This window comes from Buteo buteo, chromosome 2 (genome assembly GCF_964188355.1).
Source record: "Buteo buteo chromosome 2, bButBut1.hap1.1, whole genome shotgun sequence".
Taxonomy (NCBI): Eukaryota; Metazoa; Chordata; class Aves; order Accipitriformes; family Accipitridae; genus Buteo; species Buteo buteo.
Window position 1 is genome coordinate 23969014 of NC_134172.1, and position 26856 is coordinate 23995869.

The 26856-nt window shown below is 41.2% G+C and overlaps 1 protein-coding gene across 3 annotated transcripts in view; it reads left to right on the top strand.

The window, feature by feature from the left end:
- Nucleotides 1-19534, top strand: part of ITGA8 (integrin subunit alpha 8) — a 125347-nt gene extending 105813 nt beyond the window's left edge. For 2 of the 3 annotated variants that reach the window (XM_075048476.1, XM_075048482.1), the window contains 3 exons: nucleotides 2905-3006; nucleotides 11891-12013; nucleotides 13257-19534. In XM_075048476.1, the coding sequence (XP_074904577.1) occupies nucleotides 2905-3006; nucleotides 11891-12013; nucleotides 13257-13343 (312 nt within the window). In that variant the 3' untranslated portion in view covers nucleotides 13344-19534. Of the gene's footprint in view, nucleotides 1-2904; nucleotides 3007-4790; nucleotides 7567-11890; nucleotides 12014-13256 lie in introns of those variants that run through there. The other variant, XR_012653226.1, reaches the window with a different exon arrangement.
- Nucleotides 19535-26856: the final 7322 nt, after the last annotated feature.

Sequence of the window (26856 nt, forward strand, 5' to 3'; positions counted from 1 at the left end):
GTACTGCCCTTCAGAGGGACCTCGACAGGCTGGAGAAGTGGGTTGGCAGAGATTCCATGAGGTGTGACAAAGGGAAATGCAAAGTCCTGTACCACAGGAGGAATAACCATATGCACCAGTACAGGCTGGGGGCCAACCAGCTGGAAAGCAGTGTTCTAGCAAAGGATCTCAGGGTCCCGGTGGACAGCAAGTTGAACATGAGCCCACTGTGTGTGCCCTTGCAGCAAAGAAAGTTGACAGCCTCTTGGGCTGCATTAGGAACAGTGTTGCCAGCAGGTAGAGGGAGGTGACTCTTCCTCTCAGCACTGGTGAGACAGATCTGGAGTGCTGTGTGCAGAACTGGCCTCCCTGGAACAAGTGAGACACGGACTGGAGCAAGTCCAGCCAAGGGCCACAACGGTGATTAAGGGCTTGGATGATCTGATATTCAAGGAGAGGCTGAGACAGATGGGACTGTTCAGTCTGGAGAAGAGAAGGCTCAGGCAGGGTCTTACCAGTGTGTATAAACATCTGATACGAGGGAGTAAAGAAGACAGAGCCAGGCTCTTCTCAATGATATCCAGTAACAGGACAAGAAGGAAGAAGCACATATTGAAATACAGGAAATTCTATTTAAACATAACAAAAAAACTTTTTACTGTGAGAGTAGTCAAACACTGAAATAGGTTGCTCCTAGAGTTTGTGGAGTCTCCATTCTTGGAGATATTCAAAACCCAACTGGACATGGCCCTGAGTATACTGCTCTAGTTGACCCTGCTCTGAGCATGTGGTTGGAGTAGACAATCTCCAGAGGTGCCTTCCAACCTCAGCAGTTCTGTGAAAATTTTGAGCTGGGCCATGGTCATGCAGCTGCATCCAAGTTGCCTCCCAGGTTTAGGTTACGCTTATTTCAGGTCATTTTCACAAACAAACCTTTCTCTATCAGTGAAGGAAAGAAACAGTAGCCCAAATTATCATGGGGTCTTCTTACCTCAGTCTGCTCTACAAAACAGCTGAAAGGGGAGAAGCAATTCTTAGAGAGGATTTATGCCTTTGATGCAACAGGAAATTCCAGAGAAAAACACCACCGAGCAGGGAGGAAAAGATGTTGAGTAATCACATAGGAACCGAGTCTTGTCAATGGAACAGAACTCCTAAATGTGCGAGAAGTAGAAGGAAGGACAAAGAGTTTTGCAGAAGGGGATTTAGGAAGTGACAGCGACATTCCAAATACACTGGACTGTAAGAAGCTGGTGCCAAAATGAAAGATTGCTTTACTTACAAGGTTTTGTCTTTCTGTAAATCAGTAGTCAAATACTGTGTTTAATTCTGGTCATCATGTTTCAGAAAGGATTGAGACAGGTAGCAAAAACAATTAAGGGCTTCAAAAATATTCTCATACAAAAGATTAAAATTGTTTACCTCAAGGAGTCTAATCTAAAGGGATATAATGATACTCATAACTCCTAGCTCTGTGGATTCCAGTGGACATATTAGCACTTATCTAATGCTTTTCAAAGCATATCAAAGCACTTTCGAAGGAGATCCATATAATGACCCGAGCTTTACATGGGATGGGATACACAAGTCGCATGTAGTGTCATCCATTGCAGAGATGGAATTAGAAACAGGTTTGACATCCAGAAAAGCATGGAAACCACTCAACCATCCTTCCTTGGGATAAAAACAAGAAAAAAGAGGACATAGTTGAGTGCAGGATCTTCTGTCTGTAACAAATTACATTCAGTGAAATTGAAACCTGTCAAATTCAAAGTGAACTGAAAGATTTACTTGATACCTGATGTACTTAGCCTTCAAAACTAACTCCAGTTAAATATCGATGATGCCAAGAGCTCAACAGGATTCAAAATATGTGTGTGGAAAATATTTGTATCCATTGTAGTAAATGTTGCAACCATTAAGATTCTTTTAGGGGACATACACTTTCACATGTCGGCACTTATGCCAGTTCATAACAGATTTAGGCACATATTTTTCCAGTGGACATATTAGCACTTAACTATCATTTCAAGGTAGTTTGCACAGAGTGGGAGATTATTGTCAAGGTCAGAACAGCACAATAAGACACACAGTTGGTCAGATGTAGTGTGCCTGTGCCTAGCTGGCTTCCAAATGAGGTGAAAGAACTAATTAAAAGTCACAGCATGAGCTATATGATGTAACAGTTTTTAATCATTCTGAAGCAGGGAACGTAATGCCTAATCTAATCAAATAATATTTTATAAATACAAGCAAGTTTAAATGAAACACAGAGAACTGACAGAGATACATATTGTTTTGTCTGCACATCTTTGGATTTGTTGAGGTGATTAATGAGAACTATATAAATATTTTACTAGGCAGCCAGTTAAACAATGACTGCTATGCATTCCTGTTGCAGTTGCAGAATGTAGTAAAAAAGCAAGGTGAGTTCTGGGTTTTTTGAGCTCTACTGCAATAGGAAATCAATCACACTCTAAGTGAAGTGCAAAGATGTTTGTTCCTTTTGTTGTTGTTTGATGGGAAGGCACAGCCATTCCTTCAATGCCATCAGGGAGCTCTACCAGCCTGGTCTCAACATAGACCTGGAAATCTGAAGATACCTGTGTTTGTTGTTGGGCTTGGTGAGCAGAGGCAAGGTTTTAAAACATAGACACTCCATAAACCTCCCCTCTGCTTCAAACTCACCAGTCTCCTATTTCAGAGAGAAATATGAGAAACAACTGTATGTGTCTTTCTGCATATCTAACCCTTCCTCCCTATTTGAACACACGGTCTTTGTATTTCAGCTTTATGCTGTATTATTGGACACATACAGGTCCCAGGATTGCTGTACTCTTTACCAAAAGAAACCATCTTTGCCTTAGGAAATGCTTTTCAGTATAAACATGGTTTTTAATAATTTCATTTTTTATATAATTTCAGAGAAAGAATGATCTCTATACTCTTTCTTCCAACGTGTCCTTCGAAGTTAAGAGCATGCCATATAAAGTGCAACCAGCAAAGCTCCCCGAGGGAAGCATAGCAGTAAGTAACTGAAAATGATATCTTTGTGTGAAGCACATGTACTTGGTCATTCTGATCACAGCTGTGAAAGTTTTTATAAATGAAAATATTGAGATTAGTCTTTCCTGTCTTTCTAGTGTAAATTCCTGAAATAATACCTAAAGGAAATACCTTTATTGCTTTCTGTGGAAGTTGCTGATATACGATACTAATTCCATTTTTAAATAATTTCTTGCTGCATTAATGTGCAGACCACTTTATGGCAATCAGGATTGATTTTTCACCTAGAAGAAAACAACAAAACTGTGAAAGCAAGTGTCTAATTACCTTTTTGGGGGGTAAAAAAAATCTGGAGGAAATTTCTGTGCAAAATCCAAAATCTTGTTTTTGTCAGGTTTAGAGATCTCACCCTTCTCCCAGTCAGCAGTTCTCCCACACAAGCTTATGGCAGCTTCTCTCTTACCTGTATTAAGCTTCTCTGATACCCTGATTTTCAGAAAGGTCTGCATGCCTCTTTAGGTTTCCACCTCACAGCACATCAGGTGCAAGGTACGAAATTACCTGGTAATCCATACAGAGTGATAGATAGATACTAAAGTACTTGTCTTATTTGCACAGCAAGATTTGTATGGCCCTGGATTATTATACAAAAAATTAATCTTGGAGGGGTAAGTTTGATTTGATTCTTTGCTGGTGCCAAAACATTGAGGCCGCACCTCGAGTCCTGTGTTCAGTTTTGGGCCCCTCACTACAGGAAAGACATTGAGGTGCTGGAGTGTGTCCAGAGAAGGGCAACCAAGTTGGTGAGGGGCCTGGAGTACAAGTCTTATGAGGAGCGGCTGAGGGAACTGGGGCTGTTTAGTCTAGAGAAGAGGAGGCTGAGGGGAGACCTTATCGCTCTCTACAACTACCTGAAGGGGGGTTGTAGTGAGGTGGGTGCTGGTCTCTTCTGTCAGGTGGCTGGAGATAGGACGAGAGGAAATGGCCTCAGGTTGAGGTGAGGGAGATTTAGGTTAGATGTTAGGAAAAATTTTTTACTGAGAGGGTTGTCAAACATTGGAATGGGCTGCCCAGGGAAGTGGTTGAGTCACCATCCTTGGAGATATTCAAAAAGTGAGTGGACAGGGTACTTCAGGACATGGTTTAGTGGGCATGGTTGATGGTTGGACTCGATGATCTTGAAGGTCTTTTCCAACCTAAATGATTCTATGATTGAGTTTGGGGAGCAATTTAAAGTAATTTGCTTCTTAAGGTGTCTAATACCATGGTTAAAATTCACTCTATTTCATCATTACTGATATAAATAAGTAAAATATGAGTGCAAAATTTGATTCTAGTATAAGAGTAATCTGAAATTTGAAGGCTTATTGTTTTCATCTTTATAAAGATTTATCATTTACAGTCCTTCTTTTAAAAGGTAAGCTCAGTACAAACTTTTCCAAGTTAAATCATGGTGCAAATACATCATATCAGTCTGTTGAGATGTGGTAGTAGGGAACAGAGTATTTTCTTATATGGAAAAATAACATAATAATACACTTTACAGCTTACTTTGAATATATTTTAGAGGATACAGGCTATAAAGTTTTGTTTTGAACAAACACGGATTGAATGGTTGATTGATACTTGCTCTGGGAAGACACAAGGTGAAATCTTCATCCTGTACACTCAGTGACTCCAACCTCTAACATCAGGACTACCATGATTTCACCAGAAAGATTTGATGCTTAATGCAGTATTCATCCAGAAAGGTTCAAAGGCTCCAAGCTGACAGATATACTCAGGCTCTTTTTATTTTCTTGCAGCATGTGTTCCATACCAGAAACACATGTTGTGCAGAACTCTGTAGTGGTGCCTTCATCTGGACTGAAGTGCTTTACCCCAGGTGATAGCCTGCTGTTCTCAACAAGTGTCAGATGATCTACCAAATGATCAGATAAGCATTTTATTCTCTTACTCCAGCCAGTATAATGCTTGTTATTTGCTGCAGATGATTTACAGCAAAATGCCTGTAATGGCAACTGTAAAATGTTGAAAAATGATAGCGCTTTTATGTCGTTTCATATCTGGACATGGCAGTGGATGCTTGCCAGCTCTACAGCTTGATGTGTTATATGCACAAGCTCTTTTGATGTTCCACTTGCAGGAAGAAATATTTGCTTGAAGTTGGGCAATGCTTAATATTTTTGCTCCTTCTGAAAAAGATCACTGGTTGTGTTTTAAAAGTTTCCAAAGATTTATTTGAAAGTTTATGGTTTTCTTTCAGACAATGCAAGGGTGGAAGTGGAATAAAGATTTTAATATTTTAAAACTAATTGTCCAAAGTAAATATCTAATAATCAGCTAACACTTTACAGTTTATATACTGAAGATAATATATTCTAAAAGAACAGAACATATGTCCTTCATTTAACTCATACAATGCTGGGTTCCAATTATGCAGGCTGATAATGTACATTTAATTTTAATGGCATGAATAATCCCATACACATCGGTAACCTACACAGTCATGCAGTCATATTTGCAGCTCTGAGGTCTTTATTTCCATCATCGTGGAATATAGGTCTATGTCTTGAACAGAGGGTCATGATACATAGGTGTATGAAAGGTTATGGAAATGTAAGAAAATCTGAATCTTTTATAGTAAAACATTAGAGTGAAAATGGCATCAAACAGAAAATTAGCTTGGAACTTAGTGGAGCTTAAAGCAAAATCCACTGATGTCAATAAAATTTTTTCTATTAATCTTGATAGGCTTGGAATTACAACTATATATTGTACAACTAGGTGTATTTCCTTGCTAACAGCTGTACCATTCAAGGGAAAATTGTCATTTTTTCTTAGAGGTATTATTATGATAAATAATACTATCCTACTTAATGAATTTCATGTGCAAGGTGAAAGTACTTTTTATAATAAAAAGGACAGAGTTAGAATAAGCAGTAATTTGTTCCATTTTAATTTCTGAGTCTTGAGCCAGTTTCAGAGTTTAATAAAATATGATTGCTTTTCTTAAATGTTTGATAGGACCTTTAGAGGGGATGCCTTTAGTCTAAACTGTTTGACTAGTGTCCTACAGTGAGTAAATATTGGTTTCAAACTAAGGCTTATAACTCTTTTTTTAGCTATTACACAGTGATAGTACTTTCATTTAAAATGTGCTTATATTCCTTATGAATTATATTTGCACAAACATTTGTAATGTGTAAACATAAATGTCAATATTAATTATGATTCCAAGCTCAAGGGAGCTTTTGAGCATATTTTCAGAGCATACAAGAACATCATGCTGCAAAGGTTGGATGGGAACATGTAGGAGTAGTAAAGAGTTCCTGTTTCTCAGTCTCTGTAAGCAAAATGGCTAAAGATTAGAGGAAGGTCATCATGGACAGTAGAAGTGGTAGCATTAGAATAATAATCAAGTTAGCTATAGTTTCTTAAAGTAGCAAATTAAATTATGGAGAAGTTCTTTTTAATTTTTAAAGTGTCTTTTAAAGGACAAGAGGGAAAAAATAGCTTTGTGAGAATCCCACTAACAGGCACTGAATTCTGACCATAGATGCTGGATGTTTGAACTAGTAAAACCTAATTCCCATCTATCCACAAGGGACTGCCAATGAACCAGCAGCTTACCACATATGCTCCTATCTGCATTATGCTACCTTCCAGTGGAATCAAAGACAATTTTGAAGCTACGTTGAGTAGCACCAAGATCAGGACCAAAATCCAAACTGTACAAAAATCAGTGGCAAAAAAACTAATATTTCTTTTATCTGCTTACAATGTGCTTAACTGTGGCATATTTTAAAAGAGGAAAATAAAAGCCCCCCTATAGAAATACTTTCATGAGCAACAAGTCACTTTCATGGAACCACAACAGCAGTTCTGAAGTTAAGACTATCAGACAGCATCTGTACTAAGACCAGCTTGGATTTTATTTCCAACAGCAGACAAAGGCTCTGTCTGTAACTCTCTGGTTGGCTTCACCCTCATCTCAGTGCTTGAGCCAGATGGCATTCCTTGTCACCCCTTTGTGTACAAAAGGTATGAGACGTTCAGCACTGTGAAAGGTCAAAAGTCAGATGGCTCCTCTCAAGTCTGTGAGGTGTGCTTTTCACCAGCCTGACAAAGAAGCAACCACTATTTTCAGTGTTCAGTATAAGAAAGACTTCTAGTCCTGAACAGAGAGGAAAGCCAATGTGCATCTAAAGTACCGAGCCAACAGGTAACACTTGTGTAAAAATTCCACTTCTTCATATTGGCCACCTTAGATGAAAACAGATAAATCCCCCCCAAAACATTCTTTGGCTCTGATCCTGCAGTACTAAACCTACCACATGGAGAAGAACAGAAATCCAAGCTGAATAATGCAAAGTTGTCTTAAATCAAAATCATATGTAAAACACTTGTGGACAGCATGGGGTGGAGGAGGGACAGTCTTCTGTGGAAATGGTGAAATGAGGCAGGCAAAACTGAAGGGATGCTTTGTTTCTTTCTCCCGCTCCAGCCTCTGCCTCAGCTCTGTGGGTGTTCAGGATTTGCAGTGTCAAACTCTTCACCAGGAATTGCATTAGTAGCCCTGTAAGTCTTTGTATAGAGTGTGAAAGGACGCAGCCCAGGGGTGTTATATTCTACTGGTAATGCACACAGGCAGGAGTGAGACTGACAATTACGTATAATCCCCTGCTCAGAAATTAAATCTCAAGCACTTAGCACAACCCTTCCCTTGCTTTCAAAAACCTCAGACAAAGAAGGATTCATGTGAAAAGGGTGTGGGTGCAGCAAGATGGTTTTAAGATTTTAGCAGGCAAATATTTCATTAGCCATTGGCCTCACTCCTGCTACAAGAGAAGAGAGATGTGGCAGTTTTGCAGCAGCATTCTGCTGGATACAAGATAGACCTAATTTCTGCTGTTCATTTTACTCATTGCTGATAATCTAAGGATTATAAACATGATGCTCTGCACTTCTATAAGATCACGGTTTCTTGTTTATATTTCAACATCTGTCACGGTCCAGCTGAGCCACTGAAATTACACTGTAAATTGCACTCTACTGTCTGTAAAAGCAGAACAATGGAAGAAGGAAGAGAGGATTATGAACCCATGCAGTAAAAGCAAGGCTGAGTACTGCTATACCACTCATAATTGGTTACAGTGTGTCCTCAGGAAGACCCAGATGTCCTTACCTGGATCCATGCTGATAGGTGCTCTATTGGTATCACAAGAAGAGTTAGGTTGCCTTACTGTTTTCGCAGCCTAAGAGGAAACAAAATACAACACACAAATGCAGCAAACATCTAGGAAGTGGTGCATAAAAGAAGACATGGAATGGCTACATAAGTAGTTGCATACACTACTATCAGCTTTATCCAAAGCCTAATGAAATAGACTGTTGCCACTGATTTCAGTAGGATCTCAAACATGCTTTGAGATCTGGATTGATGCCACCTAATTTTGAACAGTGAACTGGAGCACATTAAAACTAGTTGCTGTGCTCCTGTGCAATCAGTAGGCAGCCCTATGAGCTATTCAGATCCTAGATAACACCAGGCAGCAGCTTAGTTCACCCCTGTCTGAGAGCACCTGTGGTGCTGAAGTAGTTGCCTTTGGATGAAAGCGGACTTGGTGCCCAAGGAGACAGATGTGGTTCAGTCAAATACAATCTTAAGAAATCTGTAAACAAAAAAATCCTTCCTACAGAAGTACTTGCCCACTCTGATAATTTCCATATTCAGGGTGTACAATTTCAGTAGACTGTCTCTCTACCAACCCATCCATAGCTGGCCAGCAGCTTGCTAGAGTCTTTTTGTTCTGGTTTGCTGATGTTGTACAGTCCAGCCCAGAGCAGTGATGCTGACTCCATTTCCTGTTGCATTTATCTCAGTCACATTATGCCACCTAGGAATTTGGCTCAAGCTATCAATACCAGAAATGGCTAAATCAAATTTTTGCAAGCAAATGGGTCTTCCCTCAGGTTTGATCTTACTGTAAAATGGCATCAGTCATTTTGTGAAACTTGAGAGGACAGAAAGCGCTGGTTGGGTTTGCTTTTTGCTGTTGTTTACAAATGTTTGTTAAGATGATTTTGGTAAGTGATCTATCACTTTACTGCTCCAGCTCCACAGCAACATGCTTAGACAAGTGATAGTGTTAGAACAGAAACTGTAGTGTTAGAACAGAAACTGTAGTGAAGCTCAAACCTTACATAAGTAAGGTATGTACACTGTGTGTTGATAGTGTCAGATCCTTTTCAAATAATAATGAAAAAAATTATAACTTCTTGCGTGTATCACCACAGAGTTTGCCAACATAGGAAGCACACAGTGTAGATGAGTTGCAGTTTTTTAATCAATCTCAGTTTTTGCTGTCATGGGGTCTATTGAATTTTCATCAGCACTTCCCAACTTTTGTGCTATATGTGATCAGGTCTTCAAGGCTTGCCTCAGGGAAGCATTCATGAGGATTTTGAAGCAGTAGAAGGGAGATGCTTTCTTTCTTGGACAGCGGAGCTCATTGCTTGCTACAGGCTTTGTGCAGCCCATCATGACTCCATCCCTTCTGATTTCCCTGGCCAGATAAGCCTTTTACTTGCATTCCTCTTTTTTCTTAACTGGCTTTTCTCTGGGAGAAATCTCTGCAGCCAGTTCAGGTGACCTTTTTACTGCTCTGAGACACAAGGAGAGCCATTCAAAACCATTTTGTCCTTACTAAATGAGCACTGCTCTTGCCGAATCTAATGATGCAGAGAGGCTATGAAGTTCTGCAGTGGTTAAGAAGCAATCAAAAGAGGAAGCTTGGGAAGGGAATGGTATCCCTGCAGTGGCATAGTTGATCACTTGATCACACCAGCAAGGTATCTGTTGGGACCCAGGGGCGGCATTTCATGGGGTTTTTTACTAATTCTGTTTAACTTGAATTTATTCTTTGTATGTGCTATCTTTTTGAAGGCTTTTAGAGTAATAACTATTTACAGCTGCACCAGAGAAGTATATTAGCTGAATGTGTTTGTTAGATCAACAATGATATGGCCAGTACTGCAAGCACTTAATGTTCAGGTTACAGGTCAGTGTTAAAGTGCTAACCCCAGAAGGATTGGGCAGTGTCTCAGAATTTTCTGTGTAGCGCTCAGTGTAAGCTTTGGTAGAAGGCAAGTTGTATCCCACATAGAAAGTTTGTCCCTAATTTCAACTATGATCTGTGTCCCATAACAGTGAGGGATACTATAAAAAATACATGCATCAGTAGACCTGATCTACTAGCATCTTTCTAAGCGCTGTGTCAGAGTAGGGGACAGTTGGCTGCACAAATGAAGTTAGTGGAAAGGACTATTCCAAAATGTCTTCCAATAAACCGTGACAGTAGCTGGGAGACAGATCTGCTGGTGCTTGCAGAATGAAAAGTCTAGGAATGTATGCTGATCATGAGAAAGAGTGAGACAGGAAAGGGCTGTATGTTGCAAAAAGGCTGAAATTTGCCATCTTCAAGGAGAAAAGTGAGAGGCACAGAAATGGAATTAATTTTGAACTGGACTACAGAGTTGTGTCCAGTCTTCAAACTTAGGATGCTGCTCCATAAATTAACAAATTATGCTAAATTTCAGGTGCATCAACCAGTGAGTTAATAGCAAAAAAACAAGTAGAAAGAGAATTTGCAATAAATGCAGATCAGGGACTGGGCCAAGAAATTTATTAAGAAGAGTAGATTTTCTAGCTGTACCTCAAGCACTGAAGAGGAAGATCATTTGAGAGTTTGTGTAGTCAGTTTGCTTTGCAAACCAATTTCATCTTGTCATGAAGCAAATAACTTCCATCTGTCACATACTTGCCCTCTTTAAGGGAGACTAGGAGTAAATGAGAGAGCTCCAACAGAAAACCCCAGAGAGAAATAACTTCCTAGGCTAACAATAAAGAGGAAAGTTTGACAAAATAAATTAAAACTAAGGGGACATAATTGTGGCTGAGGAGCTAAGGAAAGCTCTAACTCATTCCTTCCCACTTGGGAGCAGCAGGGAGAGAGCAAATATTCAATGACATTGATGAGGAGCCTTCCAAGCAGAGTCTGAGAGCATAGAATAAATTTGGTACAAGGCATGGAAGGGAGAGTGAGGAGGAGGTTACTTATGTGGATGGCCCCAGAAGGAGAAATACAGAAGGGTTATTACTACTCTTTGTCAAGATGAAGGTCTAAAGTGAGAAGTTTGCCAAGTCAATTAAAACCTTTGATAACTCATGTTATACACACCTGCTGCTTTCTGGAGCCTCAGACAATGAAAGAGAGTGTTTCATGCTTGTTTCTCATTTAGGTAATAGTCCGTATGCTTGGCTTCTTTTAAGGAGCATAACATCATACTGTGCATTAGCCTTTATCACAAGGACAATGCACTCTGCTTGAGTTTAATTTTTGGACTGCTTAGCTGAAATGCAAGTCATAGGAAAAAAGTATACTGGTGTGTCAGCAGAAATTAAAATAAGAATAATGTAGCTGGTATCTATTGTGGTTTGAATTAAGAGTTTGGGCTGAAGTCAACCATTGTTTCAGAGTAATTCAGCATAAGTCAGTTATACTGGCCTAGGCTGTACCAGCATACATGCGAGTAGAACTTTGCTCCTTGAATCTTCTTGAAGCATTTGCACAGAAGAGTATTTTTTGCTACTCTGTATTAAGTGAAAATGATTCGTGTGTCTGATACGACAAGACTTTTGTGTATGTGTGAATTCCATTTCTAGTAATTATTGTGAACAAGTGGAAAGGAACTTGCAGTAAATGAAGCTAACATGGGAGAATTCCAAGCAATGTGTATTTCTAATCTGCAAAATGCTACTGAAGTGTATGCTTATAACGACTGTATTCTACTGCCAGATTTGCTTAATTTTTGTTCATTTAATGTATTCTTTTCATTTCAGATCAGAACATCTGTCATTTGGTCCACTCCAAATGTCTCCTTTGTAATCCCTTTATGGGTTATAATACTAGCAATACTTCTTGGACTACTGGTATTAGCTATGTTGACCCTAGCTCTATGGAAGGTATGTTGCATTATTACTGTTGCTGTTGCCTTAAAAAAACCCTGAAAGATACTGGAAGATATTAACAGATAAGAAAAAGAAAGGATGGAATTTTGTGATCTTTAACAGTTTGGAGCAAAGGCAACAATACGCGTGTCTTTTTTGTTTTCCATTTCTGACATGTTAGTGTCACTGACCTTCATGCAGGGAACTTGTTTTCAAAGTCCTCCTTTATTATTAAAGTCTGGTTATAAATGGGCATACAGAGTTTGACTCTGTTTCTCAGGACCTCTTTTGCAGGATGTTTAAGTTCAAAAAGAAGTTACTCTAACTTTGTTTTCTGTGAATACTTCAGGGATTTCCAGTTTTTGTCAGCATGTAACAACACTCCCAGCTTTGACAATTCATTTTTAGAAGATTTCCTTTTATATTAGTATGTTGTATCTTCTGGTTTTAGTTTTCTAGTTCTGTGTTGGTTTTTACACTCCCTTCACAAGTTTTAAGACAAGTTACTGGAAACTGCTATATTGCAGGGAGCCAACGTAGCTTTTGGCTATCCTCTCAATTCCCATTTAAAAAAATAAAAATCATTTCTTAAGTTTAGCTGCCTAAAGGTTATGGGTCAGGTGTCCAGCCTATGCTAACTTTTCAGATTCGCCTAGTCAGTTAACAACAACAGCAAAAAGCTACGGCTAAAACATGGGAGGATGAGAGGAATTACCTTTTGGTGGTACTCTACTTCGACCTCTTGTGAAGCCTACACAACTTTCAACCTTTCAACCAAAAGGGTAACATTTAGGCAGTTAAAGCTAGGTGAGAGGAATGTCATCTTTAGTGATCTTTAGTCTACGTCACAACACTGTCCTGTGCACATTTCCCAACACATATTCCACCTCTGTTGTTATTATTGCTATTTGTCAGTCTAAATACTTTTCTGAATGTCTTGCTGAACTGAAATTAACAGTTTTCTCATTAGAGTCAGCCAGTATCAGCATTCAGACCAACTTTACATCTCCTGCAAAGACATCTTTCATATAATTTGAATTTTTAAAGCAATACTTTGGAACTCAATGCCTTGTACCTAAAACTATCATTTTTCATAGGGAACGATTTGAATAGAAATAAAAATTCTTCACAGTCTATCAGCCTGACATAGATTGTATCCGACCTTTCAGGTTGACTCAGTGAAAAATCAAACTGTAGCTGAGTCTTCCTGTGGTTGTCTTACCATGATGCCTTTGTTTCTGTTGATTGTTCCCTGCAGTGTGGCTTCTTTGACAGACCTAGACCTCCTCAAGATGACATGGCTGACAGAGAGCAACTGACAAATAACAAGACTACTGATGCATAGAGGAAGAGTGACAGTTCATGTCAGAACCCTGCCTGAGTCTAGAAACACGATGAGGATTAAATGAAGGATTCCTTCCACCAGTTTTCCTTTGTACCTGCAAGTGACATGGTGTCATAATCTGATCTATGCAATGTTCTGAGAACATGCCACATGATGGCCATCCTTGCCAAAGAAAGCAGCTTTATCACTGCCTTACAAACATACTCACCACTGAACAGTAAGTTTATCCCATATTCCAGTCAGTCTACATTTCAGCAGTTGCTTTTGAACACCTGTGGTATACTGAGATGCTTCCAGAACAAGCCCAACTCTCCCAAGGAGAGAACACCTGCATTGCTGTATTGTCTAGAAGATGGACCAGGACAAAACTTCTGAACGCTACTGTATCATGCAGAATACCTTTGAAACCTCCCTAAGAATAAGAACTTTTATGAAATTATGGCTCAGGGAGACAAGCAATATATCAGTACTGTGAAAGTACTTCTGAAAAACAAAGGTAGTCTATGAAGAACTTTATAGATGGGGCACAATTATTTATTTTTCCACCTTTTCAGGATAAGTATCTGATATAATCATCAACTTAGATTTTGAGAGAAGAAAGTAAAAAAATAGAAATCATGTACTTACCTTGCATGTAAATAGAAAAGTAAACCCATTGTACACACAGAACACATCCTTCTTGGCTACAAGGTGTTTGCAAAGCAGAAGATTTATGCAACATTTACAAGATGATAAATAAGTACATGTCGTATCTCTCAACCCAGAGCTGGCAGTATCACACCCAGATAACTAAATTCATGCACAGTGTAGAGCAGGGGATGAGTTACCCTGTCGTTGCATTGCTGATGACTGACACCTGTACAGCTGACACAGGATCCAGTCATTTGTGAAACACTGATTTAAATTATCACGGCCACGCTGGTGATACTGAGAAGGCTTGGGGGTTTTGGGCTAGGGTAAATTTTCTTTGCCATTGCCCTGTTACTTTGTTGAAATGGCCTCTTAAAATGGAATGGCTACTGCCATTGTATCTTCTGTTTAATTTGTGTCATAGACACTAACACTGTTCACCTAAAGAAATCTTTGCTTTTTGGGGGGGGGGTTGGGGTTTTTTTTAGTCTACAAGCTGGCAGCATATTTAAAGTGTTGATTTCAGCAAAGTTTAGGGCTGAATATAGTTATTTCTTAAGCAAAGTCTTGCAAGGAAGGTGAGCAAGATTTGTATTTATGCAGAAAAATAGGATGCCAGCCAGCCAAGCATGAACAAAAAGAAGGAAACATCTTTTCAGGTAAAGAGTAAAAATATACATTTAGGATTTTTTTTTCTGGGTGAAGGATTCTGAAGAAGAGAGGCTTCATTCTTTCTGTTCTATCAGCAAATGGTCCTTATCTCAGCAGGCAGTCTGAGCTCAGATCTGTGCAAATTTGTGCCTGAAAGCTTGAGTCTTCCAGTGCTGCCTGTGAGTGTGAAATTAGCTATATTGTGTAAACTTCAGGAGGGATTGTTCATCTTCTGAAACATACACCACACGTTCCTTCTCCTGAGCTCCTTTTCTTTCCAGTCCATCTCAGCTTCTTAATTGGCAAATGGCCTCATCCATTCTGCCACTTCTTGGCTCCTTTTAGGTAACTGCCCTTCTGCTTCCTAAGACTTCAGACAGGACTAGCTATGAGACATTGTCATTTCTGTCAGTCTGACAGGAGATTTTACAGTTTTACCATTTCTTGCATGCAGACTGACTTGTGAAATCCAAGCAGGAGCTCGGAAACCTGAGCAGGTGTGTTCCATCTTCATATCTAAGGCAAATTTGCAAGAAGACCTTTATGAAGTCTTTAGCTTATCAGATGCAGTGTGCCCATGAGACTTAATGAGAGGAGGAGACACATGCCTCAGAAAACAGAGGTGAAACACCATTGGATGGGGAGGCCTAACCACTTCTCAGTCCCACCAAAAACCGTTAACAGACCCCTTCCCCCAAATGGGAACCCTTGTAGGTTAGAGAGATCAGCTGATAAATACCACCACAAAGCAAGCCTGTCCCATATTTGCATACCTCTGTATCCCATACATTCCAGGCAAAATCATCCTCCCATGAAAAAGACAGTGAGCTTCTAGCTTTTGTAAATATTGAATTGTTGTGTGTAGCAGCTTCTGAAATAAGATCAGCTAGCTCATTACAGTCATATCATCTACACAACTTTTACTCTGATGAAATAGCACCATGAGGAGATACTGAACATAGGACTTTTGTATGTGCAATACTTTATATTACTTATATACCTGAGCATGTTTACACTGGCATTTGTGGTTGCTTTTTAAACTTTTGAATATACTGATTAATGATTACAATAAAGAAAAAAAAATAGGAAAGAAAATGAAAACAAACACAGCTCTGTTTAGTATTTGTTGCAATGTGTTTTCAATCCTGCATTGCTCTGAGGATGGGACTAGGTGACCTAATAAGTTCTTTGCAGTTGTAACATCTATGGTTCACTTTTGAGCAATTACTCTCCATTTTAATGATGGGCAAAACATGTTCAGATACTAAATTTATACCAAAAAAACCCTCAGTGACTGCTGGGCTTGGCTGGAATCCATTGGCTGCAGCTGTGTAATGTCACTGGAACCCAGATTAGAGGCACATGATCTGACAAACAGTTACTTTGAGCAATACTTTGTTTTATATTTCTACATCCTTGTAGATTAAACTTTCCCCATGGAAATGTCTGGAGCCGTGTGCTGTCGAGGACTGTAGTCTTGGTCCCAGCATTTGTGGATAGCTTTGGCTGCAAACAGCTTTGCGAAGAAGATTTCTGGGTTTCAGTGTTTGCCAGGAGTGTTTATCCCCTTGGGAGATTGCATCCTGTATGTGGTCACTAGCAGGCAGTCAAGATAATCTTTCCCCCCCAGTATATTAGTAATGTACTACACGATAACCTCTGCCACATCCCTATATGACTGAACTTTTGTTTCAGTGACGTCAGCCTTGTAACGAGTTACTAAATGCAGCTTTCTGTAAAAGTAATTCAGCCTTGCACTTCCAAATGTATGTGGTGAGCTGCTAATTGCTGAGAGGACAGGAGCAGTCTGGAGAGCAGAAAAAAACAGGAGATTACTTTATAAATTAAAGTCTTTTAAAACCGTTTATTGCTATGACCACCACAGCGGTCTAGTAAATGGAGACATTCATCTTTTATTTCACATGCTTCTTGCTGAGTTTGAGAAAGGCTGTCCAGTTATTTCATCCACGCAGCAGACTTTTTAAGAGTATCAAGTGTCAAGCGACATTCTCTGTTTTATGAAAATTTCAGAATTTACATAACAGGGACCAGTACATTTGAATATGTTGTCACTTATGGATTTAATCTTTAAAGGTATTTAGCAAATACAATTTTCATTTAACCACCGGGTTGTTAACAAGAATTTTTTCTTGTCACCATTCTGTAACTCATTTACAATTTTTTCCATCTTCTCCAACTTTTTTACCCTGACAGCTTTTATGTGTTTCCCATATTAGACATCTCTTGAAAATGGCCCTGATTTTCTCTGCCTTTTAGCTGTGTTTTTTTCATCCATTAGAAAGAAGTATCTTCTGGTAGGCATGGCATACATTAACTAAAAAGCCTTTTGGGAACCAACAAAACACCTAGAGACATGCAGGGAAAAGAAAGTCCCAACTGGCCATGGCCTATGGTATTCCACTACATTGTAGCAAACTTTTTTTTTAATTAAATACCATCTGACACACTGCCTTTAGGAATTGTTTATGAGTGAGTGTTTTATTTATGATTGTTGGCAAAGATCCATATTAAAATGTAGTGTAATGGTAGTGCCTCTTGACAATAAAAATTCTTGAATTTAGCTTATGCAGGCGCCATGATGTGACACAGCAGGAATGCTTTTAATATTGAAGGACTGTTCATGTTTTGCCTGTATGTCATATTTCAGGGGCATTTAACTATTCAAGATGCTACCCTACTGTACACAGTGATTTTTAGAAAAGAAAAATGGAAGTAATTGTTCAACTCACTTTTCAGATGGTTTCATTTGTTTTCATCATGTTGGTCTACTTAACTGATGCACCACATTTCATTTGGTTATGTATTGTTCTTTGTTTCAGTAACGGTTTGTAAAGTGGACTTCAGCAACTCTTTCCAAAACTGGACTGCATCAGGCAGTATTGCTTTTCCAGAAGCAAGCTCAGGATAACAGCAGCAGAGCAGAATTCAGGATGCTATGTGAAATGGTCAGTGCATTGCAGGGGCTAGCTTACTTTTCAGCAGTTTACCCAAATTCATATTCAGAGTCATATTAACAAAACATCAACCTTAGATTCCCCATTTCTCCTGTCAAGGAGGGCCAGGGGGTGCCCTCTTTTGTCAGCATTGTAAAGACCAAATACCAAGCAATCCTTACAGCAAACCTGGGGAGGGGAGAGCACATTTTATACCTGCACAAGACAAGTAAAAGGCAACCAAATCAAGTATATGGCAAAAGCACAAACAACATCTGTCTTCTGATGCTCTCCTGGTCATGAAGGTTAACATTTTCCCAGCAAAAGCAATCTGCCCACTTATCACATTAGACCAGCAGCACCAGAAAATAATCTGAAGTTGCAAAAAGTTTCCATGAATCTCATATCCTTTGTAGATATTTTACATTTTGAAGTATATATGATAGCTCTTGGCTCTTCAAATAGCCTTACTGATTTTTTGTTGGTTTTTAATATTTTAATAGCATTTATAAAAAAAAATTAAACTAACAATGAAGTCTCACAGGAGACCCAGGCTTAGCTCTGGACTCATCTTTTACATTTTTGGGCACAGAAGAGACATCAAGAGATCTCTCAGGTGTCTGCTGAGACTTCCAAGGGTGTAATGGCTTTGTTATAACAAACACGCCAACTAACATGAAAACCAGAAGATATTATTTTTAACGATCCAACAGTCTCATTCCCTGCTATATGCCCTGCATACAAGAACAGGCAGAACATGGGTAAATGGCACCATTAAACTAGGCAGTAGGATGAGACATTCACAGTTTGACTCAGTACACCAGAAAGAACCTTTCCTGTGGAGAAGGACAAAGACTGAATTTTCTCAGTGGCTAAAATTAGGAAAGATTTGTTTTTCTAGACGAGAACACGACACCACGGAAGTACTGCCCTTCAAGCATAATGGGTACAAGCACAAACGCAAGGTAGCTGGGCACAAGGGACTTAATATTAAGCAGTTAAGGAGGCTGCAGGATACTACATTAACTATAAATGACCTAGAGGGAAGGGCTAGGAGGCTCTAGAGGAGAAATCAAACCTTTAAACACATAGATGTTACCACAGAGTAGATCAGAAACAACAAGAAGGTTGATTAGTAAGATGAATGGATTGGAAATAAGGCTCAGCTACAGCAGATGAGAAGTTGTGACCCCAGAAGATAACGAGACTAATGATCTATTACAGTGATTTTTTTTTCACAGTGACCAACTGATTCATTGCTTCTGCAAAGTTTGAGGAAGACCATTTCCTTAGTAATTAGATAATGAAAGGAAAAAATATCTCTGCAGCTGTGACAGGACTATTGAGTTATCTGTGAATCCCTCTCATTCTTAAATGAAGGGCTGTATTCACTTCATTGACGTTGAGAGAAGGAAGGAGGTGGCAAAGACATAAGTCTTGAATTTGTTCCAGCATCTGCTAAAACCTTCTGGCTTCACTGCTGTTTCAAAGTGACTGTTCAGTATTTGCTGAGGCTATACAACATCTTACACTGTAGTAGTACAGACTGTGCTGTCCAAAGGTAATAGAAAGACTTTTTTCCAAACCAGTAAAAACTAAATCTTTTGTGGAAACTTTCCATCTATGCCTGGCTTACCCAGGAGACCTGAAGAGTAAAGTGGGCTTTAAGTGGGATTTTTTATTTATTTTTTTTATTTATCAAGCATTGTAACATACATTAAGAAGCTTCTTTATATGTATATATAGCTTCAGTCCTTATATGCAGTTTTAAGTAGTTGAACTGAAGTAATTCTTTGCTAACAGATGAAGGAGGCACAACTAAATCAGCAATGGAATTGAAAAGTTAATTGATGAAGTGAAGATGACAATGATCCTATTTAAGTTTGGCTGTAATGAATGTTTTGCTTTATATTTTTAAAGTGTACTATTTCTTTAATTCTACATTTAATATATTATGGTACTAATGAAGCACGCACTTAGACATTACTAACAGTGATATTTGTGTTTAATGTAACAAGATACTCGCTAACAGATAGATGAGGCAGGAGCACAGAGTGAGGGGGAAGGACCGCGTTCTTCCCTCCATTGGGCTGCTCCAACCGCAGCTGTGGCTGACTGGGAATCTTCCACGCTCCACAACAAGCAGTGACTCTCACAAGAGGGGAAAATCCTGGTACCGTAACAGTTCTCGGTCCTTTGGACATACACCCTTTGCCTCGAAGGTTTCTGGAGCATCTTGCTCTGTTCTGTTGGGTGCTGCTTGTTTAATATTATCTGCTCCATTGGCTCCTCCACACTCAACTGGTTCAGATTGCAAAGAATCAATGCCATCTCCTTTCCATCTGCTTTTTGTTTAAAAAGCTGAGGATATCTCCTGTCTCACGAACATGTCTGCAACTTTTCAGTAATTCCCATATGATTTATGAGAATATATTCTGCTTGATTTTGGGGGTGAAGGGGTGTTTAGTCTCCACTCTGCTTTTCTAATGCCCATATATACACAAAAAGTCAGTCCTATGGTATCTATTACAGATTATTTCACTAAGCAACCAGCCAAGTTTTTGTTCTGTAATTTAGTAGAACAAAGTAAGCCTGAACTTAACCCTCCAGCCATTTTAAGCAAACAACATCTGTGTGAAGCCATTAGGTTTCAAATACATTGAGTCACTGCAATGTCTTTAAGAGCAAATCTTCTTGCAGAACATGTTGTGGACTCTTCAGCATCTTCGCTGCAGTTGGTATGCTATGTCAAGCATATACTGATCTTATGTAGATCGTGTTTAGCTGGTTTTATTATCACAAAAATGCTTTTTCTGGAGAGTGGGAATGAAGTGCAGGAAAAAATGTGAGCTGTCTTTTTCAAGCATGCTCAGAAAGCTGATCTGGTGAGCTTTTAACTACTACCCCCTCAATTAACCCCTCAAAGGGACCTCCTAAGCAGGTCTGCTGGGGAAAAGGGAGGTGGCAGCAAGGGGTGTGAGGACCACCGATGAGGAGCAGTGCCTGGAAAGACGTGGATTGGCTTCAGTGCATGGCATTGCCCCAGACCTCGCATGGAAAGGGGCTTCCTTGGCTGCCAGAGGACTGAGGGGCTCTGTGCTTGGCCCCCCCGTTCCCTCCCTGTGCTCTCTTCCTCTGTCTTGGTCCATGTGCCTTCGCTCCTTCCTGCAGATGGGTGGCTTGCCCAGCCTCCAACCCCCTCACAGCTCCTCCCTGGGCTTCCAGCTGTAAATCCCCCCCAGCCTCCCCACACGGCAACAGCAGCAGCTCCCCAGCTCTCTTTCCCCCACTCCTGACTGCAGTTGTTTGCCGGCCCTGTGCTGTGACGTGACCCCAGCTGAGCACCACAGATCTCCCAAAGGCTGGTCTCACCCCATGGCTATCCCCCACCTCCTCCCCAGGGAGGCTTGGGCAGACAGACCCCAGTCCTCTCAGAGAAGGGACAGCAACTGTAAATCTCAGAGGGCTGCTGAAGTGGTTACGTGAAGAGCAGCTTGCAATGGCCGTGTTGTCACAGATACCCAAGCGCACACTGGGGATTGTGTCTCCCAAATCACTCATATCCTGCTGTTTCACACACACATATGACTTCTCAATGATAAACCATCTCTCTGTTCTTCTCTTGTTGCTCCATGTAACGTCTCTTGCCACTTTTTTCTTTCTGGGCTTCTCCCCTATGTCCCAGGACAATATCCTGGCCCGTTCCGTGCAGACCGCCCCTCAAAACAACCTGTCCCAGTGACCTTGCCCTACCTGAGCTCTGCCTGTTCCTCTTGGCTGCTAAGGCAGGCCTGATCTCCAGAGGTGCCCATGTAGTATGTACCCTGGAGCTTTATTAGCAGCTTCCCCACCACCACGCCAGGACCTACAGCTTCCTCTGGGGCAGCCGCTGTTGCCACCATACATCAGGGACATGGGAGGGAAGGGATGGCCTTGTGCTTAGGTGCCAGGCTGAACTTGGGCAAACACTGTCTGTTCATTGGCTTGGCCACAAGCTTCATGTAATTTTGGGCAAAGCACTTCATCCCTCACATCCTCATCGGCAGCAAGGCCGCCAAACAGTGCTAAATCTTACAGATAATAACCTCTTTGGGTGGAAACGAGGTCTCTCCTATTTCTCTAAGGCTGGCGCAAACTTACGATGCTGTTTCAATGCTGAATAACGTCAGCCTCCAGGGAGCAGTTGCTGCAAGTTCAAGTGCCTGTATTGGAGAAGCGTGTGACTGCTCCCTTTCTTTCCCCACAGACCCAAGAAACCATATAAGGTTATTTTTTAGCTGCTTATGCCTGCTTTATTAGAGGCACCAGTTACAACTGGTGAAATAAAGTAAAACCAAACTGAAGAGGAAAGTAATTGTGGGTATTTTGATTTAAGCTATTTATTCATCTCAGGCCTGCTGAAAAAGTGTGCTTATTCCATTATCATCAATCCAGTCACATATAAAGCTACTGAAATATTATACAAATAATAGTTTTCCAAGCTGTTGTGTAGAACAATTCAGGTGGGAAGAACTATTAATATTAAATACTTCTCTTTTCAACTTTGGATCCATGGACACCAAAGGGATCAGGCTTGCTTTTCTTTCGAACATAGAATTATCTAGGAATTGCATGTAATTTCTAGAGCTTCTCAACAGATTACTCTGGAGCTTTTCAGCAACAAGTTAGAAATGTAGAGCCTCGCCTTTGCTCTACTGCACACCAGAGTATTGGCTTTTCTGTCTCTGTAACTGAAGGGATGCACAGCCCAGACTGGGAGTACAGGTACAAAACCAACCATGAATCAGATCATCGAGGAGGATTTTGAGGAAGGAAAATGCGTGTCCCTGAGCAACATCCAGGCTGGGGTGTTGACTCAAATGAGTCGTGGTTGGAGGTGAAGTGACTGGGGCATTGAATCCCTGGGTGCCCTCTGCCTGAAGCTGAGCACTCAGAAACATTGTAACGCTTGAAAATCTTGGCCCAGGCACGGCCTTTTGTTAAACCTAGCAGGATCACTTCATGTTGACAGCCAAAGCTGCTGTGAAACCACCACGAGTAGAAGAGGGTGACAGTGGAGACTGTGAGTTAACGTTGCATTTCCTTGTTTTGGCTGGCTTGCGTCACCAGTGTAAAGACGGCGTCTAAAGCTTTCATGGAAACTGTCTTTTCTTCTCAGCATACTGACAGTGATGTCTACAGCTTAAAAAGACTGATAGGAGAATCACTCTTAATTTGCCTTCCAAGTCCTGAATTTTTGCTACCATAGATAGGAGGCACCAGCAGGCAAACAACTCAAATGCTGGTGCTCTAAGTAGAAACGAAGCATTTTTCTGACCTACTGTCTTAACTTTTTCATCTGACTGTTAAGTACTTCCACCAGGGGCTGCAGGGGAAGTGCAGAATTTGGGTGTTGGCATGCCTGTACTATGTGCTAAGCACAGAGCAAATTTGTGGCACAGAAAGCCTGCACTTCAAATATAAAATATGGAGCAGCAGATGGATATAATAAAACAGGAACCATACGGAAACAATGACATGATTATGAACAGCATAATAAGCAATGTTCATAGCACACCAGGGCCATAAGCAGACTTCCTATTCTGGATTCCTAAATTAGGCATCTTAATACCTAAATAGAAGTCATCTGGCCCATTAAGGCAATCCAGAGCATCTCTCCTAGTTACTCCAACGCCTTATACAGCCAGTGGAAGTGACAGCTGTGGGTTTGCTCTCCAGCAACTCCCTTGAGCCCATCCGGCAACACTCGAGGCTGGTGCCAAGGAGGAAACAGCAGGCGCCAACTTGGGCTTTTTTTCCTGCCTCGCTGAGGGCTGAGGCACTGGGTGCCACCAGGATGCGCTGTCCCGAGGCTCCATTTTCAGAAGAGCACTGCTGTGCAAGGTGGAGAGGCGAGCAGCCAGAGGCTGTGCCCAGGAGCTCGTCTCAGCCCTGCGTTGCCTGCTCTGCTCTCGGCTGTGCTGCAGTTCGCAGCAGCCCACCATGCAGCAGGACCACAGAGCTGGAGGGAGAGGGGGTGGGAGAGCCTGGCTGCAGTCGACCAGTCGGACTGATCTTCTAGGACCGGAAAGTTATGGTCTGCTTATAGGAGTGAGCGGTTTGCGTTACAAAATGCACAGGCAGGCCCAAAGCACAGGCTTTTACCCACCCTAGGATGCTCCCCTCTCACTGAGTACCAGAAGGACACTTGGCTCTCCTGTGAGTTCCGGGTGGCCAGCGTCCTCTTCTGCACCAATGGTGCTAATGCTGTGGGAGGGATGAAGCACATGTCTCTTCCCAGACATATCCATCACCCAGTTATGCGCTTCTCCTGAGAAATAAATGGTTATTCAGATCCTGACAGGTTGCATAAAGCCTAGCGTTCACTTCCTCTGTTCTGTGGTTGAGTACAGTAGGCAAGAGGCTGTTATACACGCAGTGTCCCTTTCTCCTTTGGTCCTTTCTTGAGCCTGTCAGTGTGTAGCACAGCCTGAGCAGGCGGAGTGGCTTCAGGCCTCCACGGAGTTTTAAGTTATTCTGCACGAGTTCCAAAAACTCTGGCAATGAAGTGCTCACGCTGATACACTTCTGAGTAAAGCGTAAGCATCTAGAGATAGCAGCAGTAGAAGCAGCACTGTTAAGGTTGGATACCTCCACAGGCTGGCAGCCGCAACTAGTATGTGGTACAAATTGCTCTGTTGAACTAAGGCTCCTAAATTTCTCTTAAATCAGCATTAGGTTTGGTAACAGTCAGTCTAAATGTGGTCCCTTGCCAATAACAAATGAACTTGAAGAAGCCTGGAATTCCAACTATCTTGTTTGAGATTCCCAGTGAATATCTTGGAAAGTTTACAGCCTTGCTATGTTCTGCTAATCATTTAAGCATTTAACTTGTCAGATGCTCAGAAGTTCACCATTTTCATGTTTCTTTCCTGAACATACTGGACAAAATTTTTCCAATTTGATTGCTCAAAACAAGCACCTGTATTTGTATGTAGGCACTTAAATCAACACCTTGCTCTGCCACACTCTGAGCCCCCATCTCTGAAAATCAACCACTCTAGATACCTACATATGGTTTTAGGGGCCTAACTTTTGGCAGCTAAATTCATGTTTGTGATACTTTCACATGTTTTTAATAAGAATCTAAACATAAACCAGACCAAAGAAAAAGAGGGGGAGTGAAGGGGGGACAAAAACAATACTCTGTAGGATATCTATGTGTTGACATAAAATATGGAATAATCCCTGCCTATTGCATCTGTGTATGCAGATTTTTCTTTCAAATGTGAATTATTGAATCAGTAGTTCAGACTGTCCTTGGAAGAGAACTACTGTATCTCACATGTACCAAAATGGCAGGCTCCACACTGAGATGTTTTGCAGTGGCAATTCAAATGCCCATCACATCTCAGCAGATCGTCACTTGCCACCATGTCCTTACTTCTACTCCTGGGCCTTCTCAAAAATGAAGTTTGGTGTCACCAATGAGTAAAGGTTTTCATGTTTTCTGTTCTTACGCTATTGTCTTAGTGGTAACTGTTCCTGGACAAGAGAATTAAACTTAGTGGGTCCACATCTTCTAAAGCTTCCTTTCAGGGCTCATTTTACTAAAAGTTGAAGGAGCAGCAGTCCGAGGGCAGAGGTCAGCTCTGGGCATCAGGTCCACTCAGCAAACTGACAGCCTCAGGAGGACTTCTGGGTTAAGAAAAAGTTAATGCTATGATGCCACATTTGGCAACATCTAGGAGATGCCCCACGTTAATGGCAGCAGAAGCAACTTGGTTCAGCTATTTCATTTCAATGGGATTTGTTTTTAAATTTACAAATATGACAGGCTCATCAACTTACCTGCAACCTCAGGAAAAGCTAAGTATCTGCCTGAATGTCCCTTGACAAGCTGTGCTTTAGACCTGTGTTCAGAGAAAATAAACCCATGGTTTTTCTTTCATTAATGGGGAGCACACAGAACGACAATACATCAGCAGGGTCAATACAACTGAATGGTAAAACACTATCTGAATATTTTGAGACTGCTGCCATGAATTCTCCATCCAGTAGACTAAAGTCCAAACAAACCCCAAAGCTCTTCTGGGGACCACACTTCCTTCTTGCAACTCCTCTCTCTGCCCAGTTGGTTCTCTGGTGAATGGCACAGCTATGAGAGCGCTTGAGCAGGTCCATCCACAGCTCCTCTGGGTGGACAGCAGAGGCTGATGATTTCAGTTAAAAGACAGTGTACCTCAGTCAGCATTTCAGCTTTACCACGATGCTGTTACTCACAATAAGGCTAAAATAGCACACCCGGTTGTGGTTCCCTCACCATTGCCCTTAGTCATAGTGTCAGATAGGGCTCCCAGGCTGGGGAACTAAAGGTGTTTTACTGTTTTGTCAGGCCTAGGCAGAGGCTTAGCTGCAGTGACCCTCCAGCCATGAAAAGTCAGAAGTGTTCTTCTTCATACAAAGACTGGGCAAGCATGTGCCTATGCCCAAAAGTTAAACTGAAGACCACAATGATCACCATACTCCCATCAGGACAACACTTAAGTGTGAAAATGGAGCGCTTTCACTGTGTACCTTCTTCCTGCTCCAGAGAGCATCTACAGAGAAGCATGAGAGCTGTGGAGCTGCCATAGCCTTGTATATACATGTTTGCTGTGATCAAAACCTCCCAGGCAAGATGTATGCAACATCTTCTGATCTGGCCCAGAGTTCGCAGCAGGAGCTGCAGAGGCCACAGAGCTCCTTGCTGAAGCCATAAATTGAGGCAAAGATTTCCCGTCTTGTGCATGCACCAGCACATGCATACTCCTCTCCCATCCAATGTTAGGCAAGAAGATGAATTTCACCTAGACAGAGGCACCTGATGGGGTTTAGCACTTGCATGGCCTTGTGTGTGTGACTCAGCTCACTGGCTGTAGTCAGATGTTGTATAAAGCCGTCTTCATTTGTTACATTCAGTACTTCTCAGTTTGGTTTACACCCACCAAAAATCTTTTCCATGTTTTTCTTCCTTACAAGGAAAATAGGGTTACATCTGGAGAGAGTTATGGCTGTGGCTCAAAGGAACAACTGGAATGTCTGTAATGCGGAAGTTTCTTTCACGCAGCCATTTTTCTTCTCTTCTTGGGAAGTACAGATACATGCTGCTGCTGTTCACAGAGCATAGCCCCAGTGCAAATTCCAGTGTGGGGCTGCAACAGCATCCCTGCTGAGAGCATGGGTGGTGATTTATGTCAGTGCTACCCACTCAGCCCCACACACATCATGAGGAGCATCTCAGCATCAGAAACTTTACC